This window comes from Antennarius striatus, chromosome 4 (assembly GCF_040054535.1).
Source record: "Antennarius striatus isolate MH-2024 chromosome 4, ASM4005453v1, whole genome shotgun sequence".
Lineage (NCBI taxonomy): Eukaryota > Metazoa > Chordata > Actinopteri > Lophiiformes > Antennariidae > Antennarius > Antennarius striatus.
In genome coordinates this window covers 17,664,209-17,685,934 of record NC_090779.1, presented here as the reverse complement: position 1 = coordinate 17,685,934, position 21,726 = coordinate 17,664,209, and the positions used below count along the sequence as shown (strand labels likewise).

The window sequence follows — 21,726 nt, the reverse complement described above, 5'->3', positions numbered from 1 at the left end:
ATGTAAAATGAGCTACATAAATGACAGAGAAATCATTTTCATGACAACCAGAGACAATATAAAACACTGAACATGAACAAATGCTTGTACATAAACGTCAGCTGTCAGTGTCATTCGGGGTGGCTTAAACTGAGTCCACTAGCTCTTAGGCAGGGAAACGGAGGGTTTGCCGACAGTTGTTTGGGTATTCAAATGAAGTACAGTAAGCCTGGACTTCATGTTGTACCTATCAAAAAGAAGTTTAAGATGCTTGCCTGGAGCCATATTTTCCTGACGAACAATGGTTTAAGGGCTGTTTACATGACTATGGTTTAACATAAAAACGGTAAATATGCATTTTTATATTGCAAGTTAAACTAAAAAGCTAAACTCTGATCATGTTATCTTTCAAACACAATTTTTGTCATTTGTGGAGCATAAATGGTTAGCTGAAACATGTTCAAATGCCTAAGGTACAGATAAACAACATGAGATCTTGGCAAATATTCAAAAGAACAACTGCATTGTTTTATTGCATTTTCAGCATACATCCAACACCCTTATGCATATTTTAGCTACATGAAGCATTTACATACCAAGTAATGTGTCAACAGGACAGCTTAAAAATTAGGATTCATTTTCTTTACATATATTACAGTTTGCACACATTAATAAATATCAATACAATCATGTCAAACATATCACAATCTAAAACAACTTTTAAAATTAAGTAACCTTTTTCACAGCTCATAGCAAGTCATAAATATAGCCTTAGTGTTTTTGTACTGTGAAACAATGACCACTTGGCTTTAACAGTTGTCAAAAAGGCTAAGGGTATCAATAGCTGTGACTGCCAAAAGCAAGAAACCACAATAGTCTTGTTTGCTGCAATTTGCATTTAGCATTTCTTCAGCGGCCCATTTCAAATCATTTATATGCTTTTTGGGATCTGCTGTATAACGAGAATTAGAAAATAAATTCTTGAGTTCCAGTGGGATAAACAGATATTACTTTAAAAGCAAGTCAACACAGAAAAAATACATATCTAAAAAGTAGAGAATGAAAAAGGCATCTTGTTCAAAGGTAAAATATTAACACTGCCGTTCACTGCTGTTAGTGTGATGTGAGTAATGTCAAAGTTCTTGAGGTTGTACGCCTCATTTATTGCAGTACATCTACCGACTGAGACGGTCCATTGGTGACATGAGTGAAAAGAGCTACATAAAAGACAGAAATCCTTTTCATGACAACCAGAGACAATATAAAACACAGAGCATGAACAAATACTTGTAAACGTAAACTGTCAATGTCTTATATAGAGTTGTATGTCACAAAAAGACTCATCAATGTTGATAAGATTGAATTGTTTAAGTCTTCAAATGAAGTGTTCTAGTTATCAAAAAGAAGTTTAACATGCTTGCCTGGAGCCTTCATCAATGGCATGTAATGGTTTGGAGGTAAATTATGGGCTGTCAACATGACTATGGTTTTACATATAAACTAAACATGCATTTTGATATTGCTTACACAGGAACAACATTTTGAGGATCCTGAAAAAGCTAACGTTTGATCTTAGGGTGCAGAGTGTCATCGTTCAAACCCCTTGTTAAAGGTGTGATTACCTTTCACAGCCATTCCCCCACACAGACACATTCCATTTCCCAGAATATATCAATCTTTTAGTGTCTTATCAATTAAAGGCAAAAAGTCCCCCCAAAATACAGTAGTGACTTGACATGAATGACTCGGCATACAAGTCTTTTGAGATACGAGCCATCACTCAGTCCTTTTGTTCGATACGAGCCGAAATCCTACTTACGAGTCATGCTTCGGAACACTGATGCTAATTGACAGGCAGGTACAACACCCATCCACTTAGTGGTGAGACATGGAGAAGAATCTAGTGCAGACATTAAGGCAGCGGAAGAATACATCACACGTTTTGCTGCAGTTGCTGAGGGGAAGGCTATGTTCCGCAACAAGTGTTAAACTGTGACAAAACCATATTATTCTGGAAAACATAATTAATTATGCACAGATAAAGTATGCATGTCCATTGGTTGTTATTTTTTTCATTATTTAGAGGAGCTTGGGGACTTTTTAAAAGGCTGGAAGGGATTTAAATTATTTGTTATTTTAAATGTGGAAAATCCATTTGTCATGGAATGAATTAAACTCGTATTTCAAGGTACTAATGTAGTGATAAAAAAATTCTTGTAAACAGCAAGCAGCAAAACGTGATTCCTGAAAATAATGATGCCAACCCACTTCTACGGTTCCACCCATATTTGCATGTGGAGAGAACATGTCAGACTAATACAACATGTTTTATTTGTGCTCCAGATTCTGTTGAGTTTATTGGTGCTCCTCCAATGCATACTTGCTGCATTGCCACTACAATCTTATTATGTTAATTTTGAAACCTTGCATCTCCAGTAACTGCCCCTGCATGCATGATATGGCTTTTTCAGTTAGTTTTGCAGGCCTGCTTATAGCAGGCTTTTGGTGAAGACATGGCCATGTGAATGTGGATAATTTCAAAACATGACAGAAAAAAACACCGTTTTCAGTTAACACATTGTCGTGTAAACAAGGCATTAGTAATGCAGAAGTGCAAGATAATGAGAATCTGGGCAGTCCCCCATGAAAGAAGATTTTAAAAATCTTTCACAATCAAACAAAAGGTAATAAATACATAAAATATCACCACAAACTAGATTTTTAATGTTAAACTAAACACTGTGAGGTGATAAAAAGCAAAAAAGAACAATAATTTCACGTGTTTGCGACTCATAAAGATGCACAATAAGTCTGTTACTCAATAGTTTCAGCAGAGGGTGTTCTACAGTCAGACTGAGATTGTTAAGACTGAGACTGGAGACATGATTCCAGAATTTGAACAAACCTCTGTCGGGATCCTTTTCAGAAGTGAGGACTCTGCTGAAAATGGGACATGTTCTACACACCTATACATGCAAAAAACAGTTTGTGTTTTTTTACAATTCCTTTACATCAGCAGGAACAAACTGTTTTCTTCCCTTTAGACAATCCAGAATGAAACAAGTCTACAACATTCCCCCACAGGATGTGCCCACCTCCTCCTGCAGGAGAGGAACAACTTCAAGGCTAGGACGATAAAGCTGTGAATGTACTTGCCTCTCCACCCACAGAGAAAGCAAGCAAAACTGCAAAGTGATTAACCAGGACTACCTTCAGGCAAAGGATATGTAAACAATGTCTACTGCTGCCAAGTCAGAGGTCTTTGTGTATCTGTGTGTTGGTGGGGATCTTAACACATTCACTGCTGCAGGTGTTACAGAGACTATTCAAAGATGACCATTCTAAGCAGAGAACGCCCATCACAAGTCAACTCGTTAAGCCCAGTTGAGGTTGAAGCCCTTAGAAAGCATAACAGCCTCCAGGTCTTTGTCCTCCTCCTTCTCACGGATCCTCTGTTCTTCCAAGAGAGCCACCAGGGCATCACGTTGTTCTACCACCTCCAACATCTCGTTCAGGATCTGCTTCTCCTGAGCGAGCTCCTTCTCAGTCTTCAGGTGGTCTGAGATAGATTCAAAACAACAAGGGGTTAGAGATGACTCCCATACATTTATTCACAGATAAAGCCATTGGGCTGTGAAGTAATTTAACAGTCCTGTATTCACCTTCCACAGCCATTCGCTCTCTGAGTTCCTGCTGCAGTCGGCTCTGCCGGTCCTCCAACTCTAGTTCCCGGGCGCTAAGGAACAGAAATGTACACAGTTGTTTTGCTGCAGTGACAGATTATAGCTGTCAATATTTAAGGGGAAAGTAAACTGTTTAAAACACTTTTGTCTTTTAAACAGTCTATACGAGCATGTGTGCTGCGTTCCATGAGTCTCGGAAGGCAGTGCACACATGGATGCAGTCAGCCAATAGCATGCACATATGGTATCATGTGATTGCATACTAAAAATCTGCGATGTGGTGAAGCTGTGCATCTTGAAGCGAGGGATTACTGTAATGCAAGAATATAATTAAATTGTTTTTTATTTAGAATACAAAAGTAAATACCTACTTATTATCATCACATATTATTAGATTTTAAAAAATCGTAGAATTTGCAGGGCTACCGGTCATTTAAATACATAATTTATTATTATTATTACTTATTATAATAAAACTAAGGGCATATAAAGTTAATGTAATTTTTTTCATCTACTATACTTCAATGACCTTATATTAATATTGAATCATCGCCTTGAACTTCATTAACATCACAGGTTGCGTTACATTAGATAATCTGTTTGGTTCAGGGTGAAATATCTCAAAGATGTTTGCGATCCTTTTATGTCTTAGTTCCACTCGCAGGTCCTGTGATACACTTGACTAATATTTGAGTTCATGCTATAAAAAGATACTTTTGAAAGTAACTCAGTGCCAACCTAAATGTATGGATGTTCCCATAAAAATTTTATGAGATGAGATTAAAAAGTACAGTTGCTTTGCAAACTGTGTAGTGGTTAGTACAAGGGTGTCAAACTCATTTCTACCGAGGGCGACATCAGCACAATGGCTGTCCTAAAAGGGCCAGATGTAACAAATAAATGTAACTCAATGTAAGTAAATGTAATGTAAAATAAATGTACCTACTTTTTAATGTTTAATAACTTAAATTGATTACTTATTACAGTTAAAAACATTACAGTTGCACAGATAAATTATGATTGCTTGTTTCTATGCTATAACACACATCATTTTAATTTGTCAAGTTATGAAACCCACATAACTCCCATCAATCAAGGATCAAACTATCCAAGTGAATAAAAAAACAACATCAAACACAAGTAACCACATTAGCTTTGTTCGATCCTTTTGTCAAAGTGAAAATGGGCTTACATGTAATTACTGCATTGTGGGAAATGTAGTTTATGGTCAAAGCACACTTTTGACCTATCCATTTTTAGACACTGACGTTTTATGCTCTCACGGGCCACATGAAATGATGTGACGGGCCACATTTGGCCCCAGGGCCTTGAGTTTGACACATGTAGGTTATTAGGTCGGCATTTGATACAAAGGACATAATTGAGAACTAGTTGCTGAGGTACTAAAAGATATTGAAAAACATCGCTCAACCACAGCTACGCAATGCTTCTTTGGGATGTTAAGTAACTGCCGCAAATCTGGTTGATCGATTGACATGGTCAAGTAACGTACTTACAATATCATGAGTTCTGACTCGTAGCGGACCAAGGCATTTTTCTCCTGTACCAGCTTGAACCACTCCTGCATGAGCTTGGGATCATCCTTCTTGCCCATGCCTGGAGAAAAGGAAGAAGCACACAGCAGGCGTGAGTGGCCGGCTGGCTGAGAAATGACACTGATGTCACACAGTAAAGGGCTGACACAAGCAATGCACTGACAGCCAAGCCAGGATGTCCCTTCTGACACATGGTGAGGTGGAAGGATGGAGTCTACGCCACCGCTGTCACTTATGCCATATTTTAAGCAGACGCGCAGAGGATGGCGTGGAACTACAGGCTTCAACTTTGGCAAGACCACACACATGCGCGCACGCACACACAAACGCAATACCAGTTATTGCAAAGTTAAGATTCTGTGTTACCCAGTTTGGGTTTTGTGTAACATGTCATTTCAAGAGTCAATACTTCCACAAATCTGTTTTCTTTTAGAGACGGTAGGTAGTTGAAGAAAACACAAACATAACAATCGGTAGCTAAGATATGACAGAAAACCCAGATACTTTCACCCTCCTCCACCTTCATTTTGACCCACAAGCAGAAATGGAATCCATTTTTGTTCAATTCATGCTGAGCTGTTTGAGTAGAGAAAAAAAAGACTCATGCTCTCTAGGTGACATGTTCACGGTCTCTATAGTCGGCTAGGGAGCAAAGCATGTCTGAGAGCTGCTGACATCAGCAGTTGTGCAACTTTCATAATCACTGTAATCAGTCACAGAGTAGAACAGCTACAACCATTACAGTTATTCAAAGGTTAACCCATTTCAATAATGCACCTGAAGGCTACGCAGTGTGACGTACTTATCTGGAGAAGATGAAAAATGAAAAGGAAAAACATTGAACAACAGGGGGTGGTTTTTACTCATTGCCGGAAAAGAGGTAAAGCCTGAGATAGTTGTTCGTGTGGAGTGGAGCGCTACACGACAAAAAAAAAGGGGGGCATTATAAAAGCAGGGCTGGGTTTCCGAAACCTACACAACCACCCAGTGGTTATCTTTTCCTTTTTCAAAGTCTTACACCAACATCAACTTCAGCCTAAAGCTCCTCGCAAAAGGGATCCTCGCACAAAGGCTAAAAGAACTACCAGTACAAGTCAGGAAAAGCAAAGAAGTAACAAGAAAACACTTCACATACATACACAAAAGCAGGTTTCACCGATTAGATGCTCAGGCAAAATTACCCCTAACACAGGTGTTAAATACAAGAACAAGCCAGATGTACCATTCAATTTTAAAACCTCTTTCTGAACAATTTGAATATTTAATACAAATTTCATGCTGATTTCTCACTTTTTGAACCACAAACATGTCCACGAGCAAGAGTGTTAGTGTTCATTGTTCGGTTTTATTATCGTTTTATGAATAGATGACACTTCTATTGTTACTTTTATTCAAGTGGAAATGACAGCTTTCCAATTCTATCTTGTATTGCTACATTGGCTGCGTTATCATTTCAGAGTGGACTTTAAGACTTTAATAATATGGGTCTGGCATCCAGTTCCCCGCTATGTAGCAGAACTGCCAACCCGGGAGGGTCCTACTGGGTTCTCTGCTGATGTGCTTTAACACTATACAAATAAAGGTCGATTGATTGTTTAATTGATCAGGAACCAGTTTGTGACTCTAGACCGTGGCTGTGCCAAAGGTTCATATCTAAAAACGATTGTGCCTTTGGAACAGTATACTTCAGCAGTAAGACTCACAGGATAAATTAACCCCTTAAAGTCGCTTGCTGCAACACTTGCTTTTATGTGATCTTCTTTGTGCTTTTTTTATCCTTTCATTCTCCAGTTTTATTGCCAGTTACTGCGCTGTGAGATGTCACCTCTCATTATTTTATTTTATTCTATTTGCATATCTCTTTCATTGTGATCATATTTTGCATCTCATCTCTCTTTAACTGCTCTCTCATTTTAACTTGAGGGTGTGCAAGGATCCAATAAAATTCCTTGCTGAATCATGCCCCTGAAGACTGATGGGCCGCATGCATTGTACCTTGGTCAGGGAGCAGTGTTGACATATGGCCTATGCTATTAGTAACCTAATTTGCTGTTGTTTTCTTTTTTGCTCTTTTTACTAGAATAATGATTATCAAGGCAATTTTTCAGATGTTACATTAATAGATCAACTGAACTTGATTTAGGTTGATGACATTTCACCACTTCAGTTCTTTGATACCCTTGAATGAGATTTGAACTATCTTTAACCAACATAAATCAAGTCCAGTTGATAGTTTTTTGCTCTTCCAGATTCACATTATATTGTGTCAGGCCTGAAAATGTAACCTGTGAGAAACAAGGTGATTGTACATTAATGTTAATGATAGTGACTCTCCCTCTCTTCTCTTGTTTAGAGCATTTTAAAAAAAAAGTTTTAACCAATTCCTTTGTGATAAGCATTTGAAAACCCTGGTTGGGGGGGGGGGGTTCTAAGGACATCTACCAATCATGCAAAAACAGTACTAGGGGAAAGAAAGTTAGACTAATTGGGAATATTATTAGTGAAGGTCACGAGGCAGTAGCCCAGGTCCTTACAGTTGCCACGGTAACCTGCCAGCAAGGGCAGTGAGGTTACGTTACCTTCAGGAGAACAGCAGGGGCAGAAGGGGAGAGGTCTTCGGCGTGGCATCCCCACAAAGGGTTCAACTTCCACAAGACAGAGGGAAAAAGGGAGTGACCAAGAAGGGTGTGAGGGACGGAATGATTGATATAGTACAGGATGAAAAGCAGAGATGTGAAAAGGTGATGAGGTGAAGGTGGGATGTGATGAAGGAGAAACAACACTAAGGGAGAAAATCAAAAAAGAACAGGAGCAGTATGACAGGGAGAGGAGAAGTCACCTAGAGAGAGCAGGTAGGAGAGGTAAGCCCTGTGGCGTGAGGGATGAAACAAAAGGGGTAAAAATCGGAAAACAAGACCAGACCCAGGACAGAAGGGGAAAGAGATCCATCTGGTTTCTGTTGCATTTGTTGTTTTACAGTAAAAATTCAGTTAGCCATCATCACCCAATGAGAGTAACGATGGCAATAGTAAAAACAAATAGCTCACAGGACACAAAATGGTTTGATCTTTTTACCATGACTTAGATGATTGCTTCATCAGACACTTTTGCCTGTAAGCACTACCTGAACACGAGCCACTTGGCTGGTGAGGCAACTTATCGGCTGCAGCTACGACTGAAGTGCAAATTAAACCCTAGTAAAATATCCAGGATCATGACCAAATACACCAAAAAAATTTATCACAGAAGTGTTGAGTGAAGAGGGTTACAGGAGAATATCGACATTGTTAATCAAACACTGTATTGTAAGACTGTTAAGACTGGTGGGGAGAGAGGTTGAGAGAGACAACTTCAAGGGACTATCACAGAGAACAAAAATTACATCTGCTAAAAGTGTTATCTTATAAAATATCTACCTTTAATTCCCAATTGAAATTTTATGGCCAAATAGTGCAACAGCTTTTATGAAATCCATCATTAGCACTTACCCTTTAGTATATCCATAGCTGAATAATCATTTATGGAGTGGATTGAAATGACTAGAAAATATTTATCAAGACAAACTTTCAGACATGTTAATAATGGCTTTAGTTTCAGTTCCACTACCAACGCCAGTCACGTGGTCAAACCCACCAATGAATCAAAATGTGTCAGCATGGATTCATCCTCCCCCGAAAACGGACACACCGCATCCAGTTAGTGTTAGCAATCGCACTAATTATATGAACTAAAATAACTGACGAGACAATGGTTCAGCAATTGCGTTGTTCATTGTAACCGATGAACAACACAATTGTTCAAATTCTTGTTCAAAACTTTGTCAAAACTCCGTGCCTTCTGTCAAATGAGTGACAACAACACGCAAAGTGGTACACACACCCTGCCCGCATATGTAGAAACATGCAGGTTTCCCTTTTGCCCCTGTGTTGAAGAAGATACGGTATGAAACAATTTTTTCATCGCAGCAAATGTGTGCAGGATAAAATGCATTTTAGACAACTGATGAGATGACATTCCTTGAGATATGTAGATCCAGGCTAATTGTTGGGGAGACAGCCAAATCCTTAGTGCCTCAGGGTTTGGAAAATTGCCTACTGACACACATACACACACACACACATACACTACTACACACACACTAGGTAAGCTATGCAACTGAGCGGGTATGTGAAAGTCAGGGAGCTAGACATAGGCACTAATTTAGATCCATGCTAGGTTTCTGTGTGTGACGCTGAAGTGGGTTTAACACTATCACAGTGTTTGAAGGCTTGTATTCTCAAAGAGGTGCAACATGCATCTGTTAGCATTGTTTGCTTATGTTTACTGTATAAATTTATGACAATCACAAAGTTAGATGAGACAAAACCAAATTACAAACCCAATAATCTGTTCAGCCATTGCGGATATCTTTAAACATAGTGTCATACAAGTAGAACGAAGATGACACATACAGTAACAGTGAAAGTGAACGATGCTTATTATTGTCAACAAACCCAGCAAAAAAAGATTAAAACCAACAGTTTGTTAAATCTGTTTCAAGGCGTTCTGCTCTTCTGACCTGTCGGTTGCTTCACTATGAAGCTCATCATCTGGTAATAAAGGTATAAATATGTGGCTTTGTTTCTGTTTCATGTAATAGAAAACAATTTAAATTACATGATGTCCTGAAGCAGTCAGGAATTACAATTTTTAGTAAACAATAGCCAGACAGGGGGATTATTTTCAGAACGAAATGATATTTTAAAAAACCAACTATCACTATAGTTAAAGGCGGCAGAACAGAAGTGTGATTGGCTGAAGCTTAATCGTGTTCAACTGACATGTTTATAGTTTCTGAGGAAGAAAATTAGTGGGTACTTGCTGCTAGGATGAAGCTCATTGTTGGTTTTGGTCTTTTCATGATATTGACTAACAGTAAGAAAAAGAAACAACCCAATTACCCAAAAAAGCTGAGACACTCTGTTAAATGTAAATAGAAATGGAATGGAATGATTTTCCAAAGAATAAATGAAAAGAAGACACCTGACAGATCATCTCAAAATTAATGAGTTTAGTTTGTAAAAGAATATCCCAGAGTCTTTGTGAAGTAAAGATAAGGAGGGTAAAAACAGATTCGATTACTGTGACTTTTCAGATGCCACCTCCATAAAACCGGATGTGAGTCTGTAGTGACATCACTGACTGGATTCAGGAACAAAACCTAAAGTCTGTTGGTTCATTTTTCAGAGAAGGTCTTGTTTATTTTACCAAGACCAACACAAACCCCAATCTACATGATCCTACATGAGGCAAGAATGGAAAAACATTCTCCTTTCAAAATAATAGCAAACCGGTCTCAACCATGTTGGTACAAGATGAGGTGATTCAACATGATACGGTCCTGTCCCAGTTTGTTGGAGTAGAATCTGAAATAACATCTATAATTTTCAATTATTTGTAAATAATTGCATAATGTTTTTATCTACATTCAATGCTTTAGCCCAACTTTTTTGGAAATGGGGATTCAGTTAAAGGTGGCAGGGCAGACAATGTATGATTGACTTTCATTGTCCATCCAGTGAATAGATGATAATATTTTAGTGGCTTTTAAAACAATGAAGCTTCATGATACAAAGGACATGTTGCACACACACTTACTATCATTTCCTTGTTAGTCTTGCCCATAATGTTAGTTAACATTTGTTCTCCTGCCTCTGTTATTATGCTGCTGCTGTGAGTTTTGTAAAGTCACTTAACAAAAGATGAAGTAATCTTTAAGAAAAATCAAAGCCTGCACATCATTTTCTTTGTAATGTCAGATTGTAATGTGGACAATATTTGAGTTCTTATTTTTGTTTCAATTTTCAATACTTTTATTCTATTGTCTGCTGCGCCGATCCTCTGTGTTTGTGTGCAGTACGATTCTTTGAATTAAAGGATTTGTGTTTCTGTAATATGTTGTCATTTTTTGTTGTAGTTTTGTGTTGTGTAGCTTCCATGATGAGAAGTGACAAAAGTTTCTCATTAATGTATTCATAGCTTCACTGAGATCAAACAGGATTTTAAGAGGACAACATGAGCCAGACATCTAATCTCTATTTGATGTGATTCTGCCCTCAATAGAAACCCGGTGAGGGTGGAGGGAGTGTATGTGTGTGTGTATGTGTGTGTGTGTGTGTGGGGGGGCACTAAGATCCAGTCGGCCAATGGGCTTGTCAGACAGTCAGTTAAAATAGATGTGAGAGGTACAAAACTCGGGCAACATCAAAAAACAAAACAAACAAAACAAAACAAAACCAAGGACAGGTTGGGTTAGCCATTAGGTTAGTTTAAAGCGACAGATTTGAAATACATACCGCCCAGATGCAAGTCCAGGATTTCACTGTAATTAGAATCTCCCCAATAGTCTATAACGACAGGGATATATTAGAGATTGGAGTTATTTCACACAGCCCCCAAACTGGGCACACAAACAGACACACACACACGCACACGCACACGCACACACACACACACACACACACACACACACACACACACACACACACACACATGCACAAGTCTCCAACAACAGCAAGTCATGCAAACGTACACACAGACACCGAGCAATACTCAGAACAACGAGAGTCTGTCAGTACTCACCGCTCAGGGAATAATGCAGTCAGGCTGCAAAAGGCTACCTGATATTTACTTAAATAATAAGAGCCTGGTTCAGTATGCTAAAAGCACAAAAAGCCTCTTAATAGTAATAATGGATTAGATTTGTCTAGCGCTTTTCTGGACACTCAAAGTAATGTAAATAGTGTGCCGTGTGCTAACATTTTGAGTAAACTTTTATTTTATTAGTGCATGCACATAAATTGAGAATTTGTTTGTAATTGCAAATGACATTAAAAAGCCACATTAGGTTCAATCCAATTCATATACAGCAATGTTTGATTAAAATAAATGAATCATGTAATAGTTCTTAATTTAAAAGACGCAGCTGGGTGTTAAGTGAAAATCTGAATAGATCATTTCAGCAGTTGCTTGTTGCAATACAGAAAAACTATACTGTACAATCACAACATATATTCGTGTTGAGTCACTCAGCCACGGTGAAAATTTTAATAAAGAAGCCCTCAGCCTGCAGACCCATTTGTGTTTATTTTGTCACATTCTGATTGCATTTTCTTAAAAGTGACATGATCAGAATCCTGATCAGAGTACGGAAAGTCTCCTCATTGAGAGGGAGTGAAGTAACAAAACACATTCAGAATGAGCACACACACACACAAATCTATGTCAGGGACACAGATTCTCCTGATGGCATGCAGCTCGTACTGACGATGGCCAACATGTTATGAACGCACAAATATCCACATGTTCAGAGATGGAGAACTGTTTCAGTGTGTCGCCACAGATGGAGCTGACAACACAGTGTCACAAACAAGAAAAGGAAACTACAGCAAATCTAATACCTGATCTTCTTTTGTGCTGTTTGGGTAATGTATAAGTACCTTTACACAACCCTTTAAAAGAGTAGAGTAGTAAAAAAGTTAAAACAAACAATTGGCTCAAGAAACAGCAGATGGGAAAAAAAATGGGTGCAATTGAAGAGAACATGAATGAATTTGCATAATCGAAGCTTTAATTCGGAAGTCACTCCTCATTAGAATGGAAAATGCTGTGAGATCTATAAAGTACATTATCACTACCTGACTGGCATACAACCCTCACATCAGGCAAGTAGTGTCTTATTGCTTCGGAGTACTAGTGATGTTTTTATGTGCTTGTAAAGCCATGCCAAATAATAAACTGTGCTGCTCCCCTAACAAATAATGTATTCTTCGTCTCAGATGTATATTGTCTGTGATAGTCCCTCGTCAAGAATAATTTGAGTTTACTACTTCAGAGAAACAATCACACATTTCTCCACCCAGGTCTAAATGTTTGAATGTGCTCTGAAAAATAAAAGTAGACAGATTTCAACGAGATCAGAAAGACTGTGTAGGGACAGCAGCACTGAAGTAACTCTAGGTTACATCATACCAAGCAATAATCTTATTGTTACTTTTGCCTTTAGAGCTCTGTTAAAGGAGTTCATAATGATGAGACAAGTTTTGACAGAAAATATATCATTTATAGTACGACAAATCACTAATTGCATATAAATAATAAAAAAAGTTAAGATTTGAAAACGACTACCTGTACACATTTTAGATCCCTGAACATTACGTCTATCTATGTACTGGCACACAATTCCATATGAAGTGGATGGCCGCGTTGATTAAAATGTATGAGGGAAACTCTGTTACCTGCTTCTCCTCTCAGTGCTTTCTCCACCGCTACTCCCCTCTCTTCCAGCTGTCTCTGCTTCTCCTCCACCTGCTCCAGTTGTCTCTGGATGATCTGAATGCAGAAGCAATTTCAGCGTCACATTATTAATGAAATGCACAGACGATTAAACACGGGAGCGCAGGTACAGTGTGAACAAAATGAGTTACTGCACAGTGCTGCACCCAATAATGGCAGATACAGTTTCCACTAATTGCAACTCATTTGTACAACAAGTCTCATAGGGAGGTGGTTGCAGAGGTTATCTTTGAAAAAAATTATGCAACAATTTACCGTCATTAAAACCCTTATTAAAAATGAATGTCTCTAGGTGAGATATGATCACTTTGAATCAGCCTGGTGTTACTGTCTGCAAGTTTCTAAGCCTGTTCTGACAAATATTATTAAATGACTTTACACACAAAGAAAAAAGTGCATTACAATAAGCTCCTCTGCAGCCCAGGTAACACCTTTAATTGATCATGGATATTAAAAGGAGTAGTCGTGGCTAAATGGATGAAAGGTTTCTCTGTGATCAGAGAAACCTTCAACATTTTTGTTATGATTTAATGAAATTTAAATGCTTTTACAACAGTTACCATATGCTACTGTATGTGTAAATTATTAGGAATGAAATTATTTGTTATCGTTTTTAGTGCCAGATGTGTAATTTTATATTAGAAGGTGGGTACAGTGATGTGAGGAATAGAGTGAGAGATGTGTACAAAAAATTATAAAAATGAGCTTCATTTAAAATACAGTATATCTTCTCTTTGCAGACTTGAACCTCCTCACCCTCAACCTTATCAGTGCAGCACAGCTACCAGAAGTTTGGTTTTAGATCCACAAACAGTCAATAAAAGTAAGCAAAAATGCCGGCCAGCTAATCAAGCCTTGAGTTGGAGATATTTTAGTATTGGTTTAATGCTGAGGTCAGCATAATCGCTGCTGCATGACTGACACACAAGGTTTACTTTGCAAAATGAACCTTTTGTGTGCTGCTGCATCATGGATAAATCAGTGTGCAAAGCTCTTTCATTGTTGTCTCTCAGCATTCTAATTCAAACATTCGTCTCACAAAACTTCAATATCAAAATTCATATTAAAAAAAAAACTATTTGTGCCCAAGGGGCGATTGAATTTGAGATATGATGATAGCATTACATATTTTAGCTTTGTTATTTGAAAAACCCTGTGCCATCTTTCATCTTTTTTTTTTATTTTAAAATCTAAATTTACATACTGAAAGGGCTTCACGATGAACTCCAGTAAGTACACAACTGCTGACCCAAAAACAAAAGAAAAGTCTGTTCAACATTCAGGACATTACTCAGACAGTAAGGGGCAGGTCACTGATGCTAAAAGAGCCATTTCCAGGAGATGTTCAAAATCAATACCCACTCCAGGAAGCCAGATGGTGGAACATCTGAGTATTGTAAAATGTGAATCTGTTGTATTAGAGAGATGTGATTCATCACACAGAGTCGGTAATTCTTCAGAGAATTAGTAACTCTCAGTGAACCAGGAAGAACTTCACATACAGTTTTTAGTTTTATATCATTTGAAGTTTAGCTCTGATCAAAACATGGTTCAGCCAAAAATCAATAGAGCATGAAATGATTTCAAACATATCCATCCAAGCGTCCTGGTGGATCACGGTCTTTTACCTGTGCTCTGTGCAGCCTCTTGAGTTCCTCCTGCTTGGCTTGTCGCCGTGCAGCTTTCTGGACCCTTCGTGTCAGCTTGGCATTTAGCTCTTCTTCCGTGTACGTTTTCTGGTGTAATACCAACAACAAGAAGAGCAAAAACAGGTCAGAAAAATGAAAAAAAGTACTTACTGATATGTGAAGCAGACTCCATAGGGCCATGGCCCTGCAGGAAAAACCATAACAGAAAAGAAAGGGGACTGATGAGAGCATGTAGAAGCTGAGGGACAGGACTGACTATGACAATATAAGAGGTTTAGAGATATTCATAGCACAATCTACAGGCTTCTCTAGGCCTATAAATCAATAACAAACCATAGAATACAATGTGACGTAAATTAACTGCACCACTGCTGTCACAGTCATGATTAATCTTCACATTGTGACATTTTCCATAACAATTGGCAGTACATTATGTGAATAAGCAGGGAGCCTACTACCTGACTTTTGAAGGACATAAAGTTGGCATAAATCAGGAGAAAAATAGAGAATAGCTTTGAAGAACAAAAAGTGAGTTTTTCCAGCAGCTGGACTGGAGGGAAAATAGTGCCACAGTGACGATAGGGAGGTTAATATTATACCAGACAGAGGACCTGATATCGAGAGAGGCAGATGCAACATTGTGACCATAAAACTGAGCCACGAGGGTCGTGTTTTAGCAGAGAGGATATCCAGCAGTGAGTGCGCAGGTGCAGTGGGCAGACTGTCACATGCATCCATAGGACAGTTAGTTTGAGCCCAGATGCACAAAAGGTGTTATTACTGGCACAAGCGTAGGAGGCCAGGGGTGCAGGGGGGAGGGAGACCAATGGAAGCATATGTAATACTACCTTGGTGGCGTATGATCTCTTGAACGCCAGAGCGTGAGGGACATAAACAGACTTGGGGGAGACAAAACAAAAAACAGGTGGAAACAAACATGACACAAATGATATGATTAAATGGGTTAATGATTGTGTTAAATATTTTTAAAATAAAACAAAGAAAGTCATCATTTAGCTGGTACAATCAAAACAGGCAGTTAATATCCCACACCAAAACAAAAATGGAAGGTAGAAGCAACTTTGTACATATCTGTTAATCAGACATTAGTCCAGTTTTCAGATTCTAAAGACCGAAACATTTACAGACCACTCTCACAATAAAGCAGCTACAGCGGACTACAAGGACTATGTAACACAGTCAAAAATCTAATCTAACAGTCAACACAACAACACAAGACAAGGCTAGTCTACACTGTGGCTCTTATTGAAGTACGGACTGACAGGCATGGGACAGCTTTAGTCTTCCAATTACAATACATCACTGCTATGGGGGATGTAATTATGTAGTTGAAAAAAGTTCAAATTCATTTCTAACAAAAGAATAACAAATTGTGATTCAAGATTGTTGATGCCCCTGGCCCTGAACTATGTATGGATCTAAAGTCACTGAAGCAAACACACACATAAGACTTGGCAGCAGAGGGGAAAATAATTTTGAACTTCAGGTCAACATAAATAATGCGACTGGTTTCATATTAAAATGACTCTGCCAGATAATCAGATGTATTCTACCTGCATATTTAATGAACACAGAACTCACCAATTGTGTAATTCTGCAAATGGATATCATTATGCACATTTAACATGTCATATTCCAGCACTCAACCTATTGAAAATCCATTTTTAATCACTGATTGTATAATCTGTAAAAGGAGTACATGCTTTATTTTGACATTACTGTACTCTAAAAATGGACGAAAGTTCAGAACAATATACGGTATCTTAAACTGTGCTTCAATGGCTGATTTGGTGTTCGAACGTAGGTGCTTCTTCTGAATCTGAATCTAACAACTGAATGAAAGTTGTGGAATAACAATAAGGAGGTTCATCGGTAACAGATGATACTGTGACTCATGACTCCTCAAAATCAAGGTTTAAAAATATTCAAAAGTCTGCATCTGTGGGAACAAATTCAAAGCTATGGTATGAGTATTGTGATATCTTGATGTCAGAGAGATGCTTTAAATAATCTAGTAGAATATCAAATACAGTAATACGGCCTACTTACAAAATTATGTTAATTTAAAATTCAAAATCATTTAACCTCCTCTGCATAATACCTCCTCATTGTCTTTCTCCTTCTCCTGATCAATCTCTTTTTCCCGCTCTCTTCCTTTTTTTCTTTCTGTCAACATCTTTCTTTCCTGCAATTCCCTCCTTTTCTGCTTCTCCAGTTTTTCCTCCTTTATCACTTCCTTCTGCATGCCTGATACTAGGTCAAAGATGTCCATGTGCCGCTGGGAGTGAAACAAATGATTTAAAGGAAAGTGAAACAGAAATGGATGCAAATCATATACTGATGAAACTTTGTTTTTCTAAACACAAATGTCATTCACTGTGTCTTGGGAAAGTCTAAACAGGTACATCTGCCAAGGAAAGATATAGGGTATATATAGGAAGTTGTTCATTTTACCAGTAGAAAAAAAATTAGCCAATGAATCAATGGACTATTTTGATAATGAATCCATTCAAAACATTTGCTAGTTGTAGCTTGTAAATGCATATATTTATTGCTTCCCTTTGCTATATATGAAGTAGAAAGTATAAAATTTTTGTTTTGGACTGTTGGTTGAATAAAAGAAGCAATTGCAGAAAATCAATTTGAGCTCTAAGACACTGCCATGCTTTAATGCATTTTGGATAGTGCATTGCATTACTCAGCATTTAATAGGTAAAATATTTTACTGATCAATGATGAAGATAATCAACAGATTAATAATTTTGAAAATGATTGTTAAATTTTAGCCATGCTAACTGGATGTCAGATTAAGCCATTGAAAATGTGTTCTTTGCTAAAATTACCCAACAAAATCAGCTTATGAATAAATGTGAGAAAATAAGTGGGCCATGAAGATTTACAATCGTGCTTTCCTGGACCTATAACATCAATAACTCACTGGACCGATTCTGGGAAGTTGGTCTGCACCGAAAAATGTTATATAAGATATACTGTCTCCAGGCGAAAGCGGTATTATTCAGCCCCTAGTTTATGTCAGGTTTATTTGCAAAATGTACTGTGATATACCTGGATCTATTTCAGCTGCTCTTGTTGGATGTGGTTATTTTAATCAGCTGATCAATAGTATATTCTACCAATAAACCTATTCTAAAATGTATGTATCTAATGACAAAGTTTATCGAGTGTAAAGGTATCTGTTCTCACTCACATCTGCCTTTGACTTCTGGGAAGACCTCTCCAGAACATCATCACAGGACAGGTCTGAGTCCTCAGAGAAACTCAAGTTTCTGCGTGATTTCATGTCTGGGATAAAAAATAAGCAAAGACAAGATATTTGTGTATTGCTCTAGAACTGTAGCTAATAAGTATCACATCCAAAAACTGCATTGCATCACCTTTCTCGACTGATGATCTTCCAGAAGGCGACATTCTCTTCTTTCCAGAGTCCTGAGTGGTGGAACTCGAGGAGGGCGTACTAGAACATGATTTATCATCCCTTTTCTTCTTGTCCTTCTTGTATCCCAAGAAGACAGCCTTCCACAGTGACTTGTGTTTCGGGGGTGTCTTGTCTGTGCCAGAAAGCCTCATGTTGTCGTTCTTGGCTTTTTTCTCCTTTTTGTTCTTGCGTGGTGAGAAGAGAGAGCTTCGTTTCTTGGTCTTACTTGTTGTGGAGCTGTCTGAAGAAGCTACAGAGCTATCCAAGCTCTTGTTGCTGCTGAGGAAACGCTCGGGTAAAGTCTCTGCCTTCTTAGACTCCAGAGATTTCACAGCTGATGTCTTTGGCGATATGGCTGCCTTTTTACATTTCCCAGAAGTATCTGGGGTTACACTCCAGGCCACCTTAGGGGGCGCAGCTGTGTCAGATTCTTTCATTTTGTTTAACTGCTTTGCCATGGCATCTTTGAGAGCTTGGCTCTTGATGGACTTTTCTCTTGCTCTTATTCTCTCCTCAGCGATCTCCTTGGCCTCGGTGGAGAATTGAGTTGCCCTCTGGGTCTTAGAGGCCGGGTTGACAGGTATATTGGGTTTACCGTTTTCCATTGCCAGAACCAGATGCATGGGAGGTCTTTCCCTGTCCGGCTTATTGGTGGATGGAGTATAGTACCTGTTCGTGCCTGTATCTGGTGTCCGCTCATCATAGGTCTCTTCCACGTCATCAGCAAAAGGGATCTCCTCTACTGTCTCCACAAATGACTTCCTCAACTCCTCCGATCGGGGCTTCTTGTTCTTCTCCCTCATAACCACTGGAGTTGTTTCTGGAGCTTCCTGAGGTGAAGAGACTTTCCTGGGAGCGGCTTTAGGTGCAGCAACTGGGCTCAGCTGGGTCCTCGGTGCAGGAACAGGACTCTTGGATTTAGCTGGCTCTTTGGTATGCTCAGACAGAGGTTTTTCTGCCCTGTTATTCCAGGACGCCTGATGTCTGTGCTGCCTGAGCACAGCTGGAGACTGATTTGCAGGCACAGGTGGTGGTGGGCTCGATGGTGGGGTGAGCATGGTGGAGTCAGAGGTATTGCAGCTGTCACTGTTTGCTGTCTGGCTTGTGGCCATGCTCCCATTCAACCCCAAGCCAGAGCTGCTGCTGGGGTCCTTCTTGTCAGAGTAATTACTCTTGGGCTCCACAGGAGCAATGGGGGTAATTACCTGACCCTCAAGAGTGATGTTGAGCCTGCGAATGACTGCTCGGCCAGTAAAAGCAGGCTTTTGTTCCTCACACACTTCTTGAGACTGTGTCTTCACAGTGGTGGATTCCTGTATCGGAGCCTTAACAACACTCTTCTCTAAGATTTTACTACTGCGGTCCAAGGGAGTTAGACCAAGACTCTTCCGGATCTCGGCACTCTTTAACCAAAACTCCTCAATGATGTCTGTCTTTTTAGATGGTGTTTCTACCGTTGAGGAATCTGCTGATTTTGAGGACTCAGACATGCCACCATCTGCTTTGATAATAGGTGTTGAAGTGACCCCAGGGACAGGCTGAATTCTCACAGGAGACTCAGAGGTGAGGGGTGATGAGGGTTGCTGGCAGGGCTGAGTGCAGATTGGGGAGAGGGGGTTGCCAGTGAGGGGGCAAATAGAGTGATGAGGGTATACAGGAGATTTGGAAGAGCATGTCTCTGCTAGGGGAGTAGGCTGAGAGCAGATTGGGGAGCCGATAGGTGACTGGATAGGGGATTTGATGAGCGATTTGACAGATGACTCGATAGCTGGCTTGACAGGAGAGCTGACTGGTGATTCGGTGTTTGACCTGGGACCGGGTGAGGCAGGGATTTTGATAGGGGAAGTAGTAGAACCCTCAAAAGTAGGTAAAGGGACAGAGGAAGGATTGTACAGAACAGGAGAGGGGGAAATGGGGCTCTTATCACTTGGAGGAGCAGAGGGAGATGTTTTCTCAGGCTTTGTTTTGTCAGGTAAGTAAGGTTCCGAGAAAAAGCGAGTACCAGGAGACTTAATTAAATTTATCTGGAAAAAAACAAACAAGAAGATCAAGATATTTTTCTGTCTTTTGAATGAGAACATTTGACAACATTTTCTACAATTTAGTTCAGGGCTCGAAATTAACTTTTTTTCTTGGTAGCACTGGTGCTCCCAAATTTAGAAGTTACTAGCACCAGCAAAGACTTTAGGAGCACCTACCCAAAAGCAAGGCACTGACGGAATGATAGAGATGCTCCATCCATCTCCGTTCCACGCACCTCTCTCCCTCGCCCAGGAGAGCAGCCGCAGCTGCGCTCTCATTGTTTCCTGGCAGGACCGTAGGAGCGCGGTCTCACAAAAAAAGGCGCACCAGATTTTTTCCCCTAGTCGCACCGGTGCTCCCAAATATATTTAATAGTTGCACTGATAAATATTTGGGCGCATATGCGACCAAAATGGACGCAATTTTGAGCCCTGATTTCAACTTTAGTGTAACTAGTAAAGTACGATTAGTCAAAGATCAAGAGATTAACTGGAAAAAAGCCAAATTTTACCTAGGCTCATTAAATAGCCAGCATGTCTGGATTTAGTCAAAACTGGCATTAAATAGTGAAAGTGAGACACATTGAAATACCTCACCTGCATTTCAGAATCTGGAGATGGTTTGTGTGGGGAAGGATGAACATCTCCTTTTTGAATGGAGCTGACGCTGGATTGATCTGAAAGCAGGGGAAAAAAATTACCACATTGTATTTTTAGAAAAATGCATATCTGTGTGATGATCAATTCAGAGTACGGGCTTCCATTATCAAAGGGCCACTCAGGCAAAGCTTAAAAAAAAAAAAGAAAGAAAAAGATCCATATGATAACTTTCTATATTTTGAATACCATATCATAATTATGTTACTTGACTACACCCTAAGGTTATTCTACTGTTGCTGTAACTTCACCAAATTCAGAAGAGCTTGTCGTATGCCATTGCTTGGCTCTGTGACAGCAAGTAAAAATTTGAGTGATCATTTTAACCCAGTTAGATTTCAGCTGTTTTATGCCACATGATCTCCATAGTTTTTCATTTCAATTCACTGA

At 39.2% G+C, this 21,726-nt stretch overlaps 1 protein-coding gene across 33 annotated transcripts in view; it reads right to left on the bottom strand.

The window, feature by feature from the left end:
• Positions 1 to 485: 485 nt before the first annotated feature.
• The window catches only part of mical3a (microtubule associated monooxygenase, calponin and LIM domain containing 3a), a 79,716-nt gene continuing 58,475 nt past the window's right edge, over positions 486 to 21,726 (bottom strand). For 24 of the 33 annotated variants that reach the window (XM_068313213.1, XM_068313211.1, XM_068313222.1 and 21 more), the window contains 12 exons: positions 21,277 to 21,356; positions 18,618 to 20,682; positions 18,431 to 18,525; positions 17,324 to 17,500; positions 16,050 to 16,100; positions 15,181 to 15,288; positions 13,495 to 13,588; positions 11,554 to 11,604; positions 7,798 to 7,863; positions 5,180 to 5,279; positions 3,642 to 3,715; positions 486 to 3,538 (listed from right to left, as the gene is read on the bottom strand). In XM_068313213.1, the coding sequence (XP_068169314.1) occupies positions 3,354 to 3,538; positions 3,642 to 3,715; positions 5,180 to 5,279; positions 7,798 to 7,863; positions 11,554 to 11,604; positions 13,495 to 13,588; positions 15,181 to 15,288; positions 16,050 to 16,100; positions 17,324 to 17,500; positions 18,431 to 18,525; positions 18,618 to 20,682; positions 21,277 to 21,356 (3,146 nt within the window). In that variant the 3' untranslated portion in view covers positions 486 to 3,353. The remainder of the gene's footprint in view (positions 3,539 to 3,641; positions 3,716 to 5,179; positions 5,280 to 7,797; positions 7,864 to 11,553; positions 11,605 to 13,494; positions 13,589 to 15,180; positions 15,289 to 16,049; positions 16,101 to 17,323; positions 17,501 to 18,430; positions 18,526 to 18,617; positions 20,683 to 21,276; positions 21,357 to 21,726) is intronic. The other 9 variants (XM_068313229.1, XM_068313246.1, XM_068313234.1 and 6 more) reach the window with 7 other exon arrangements.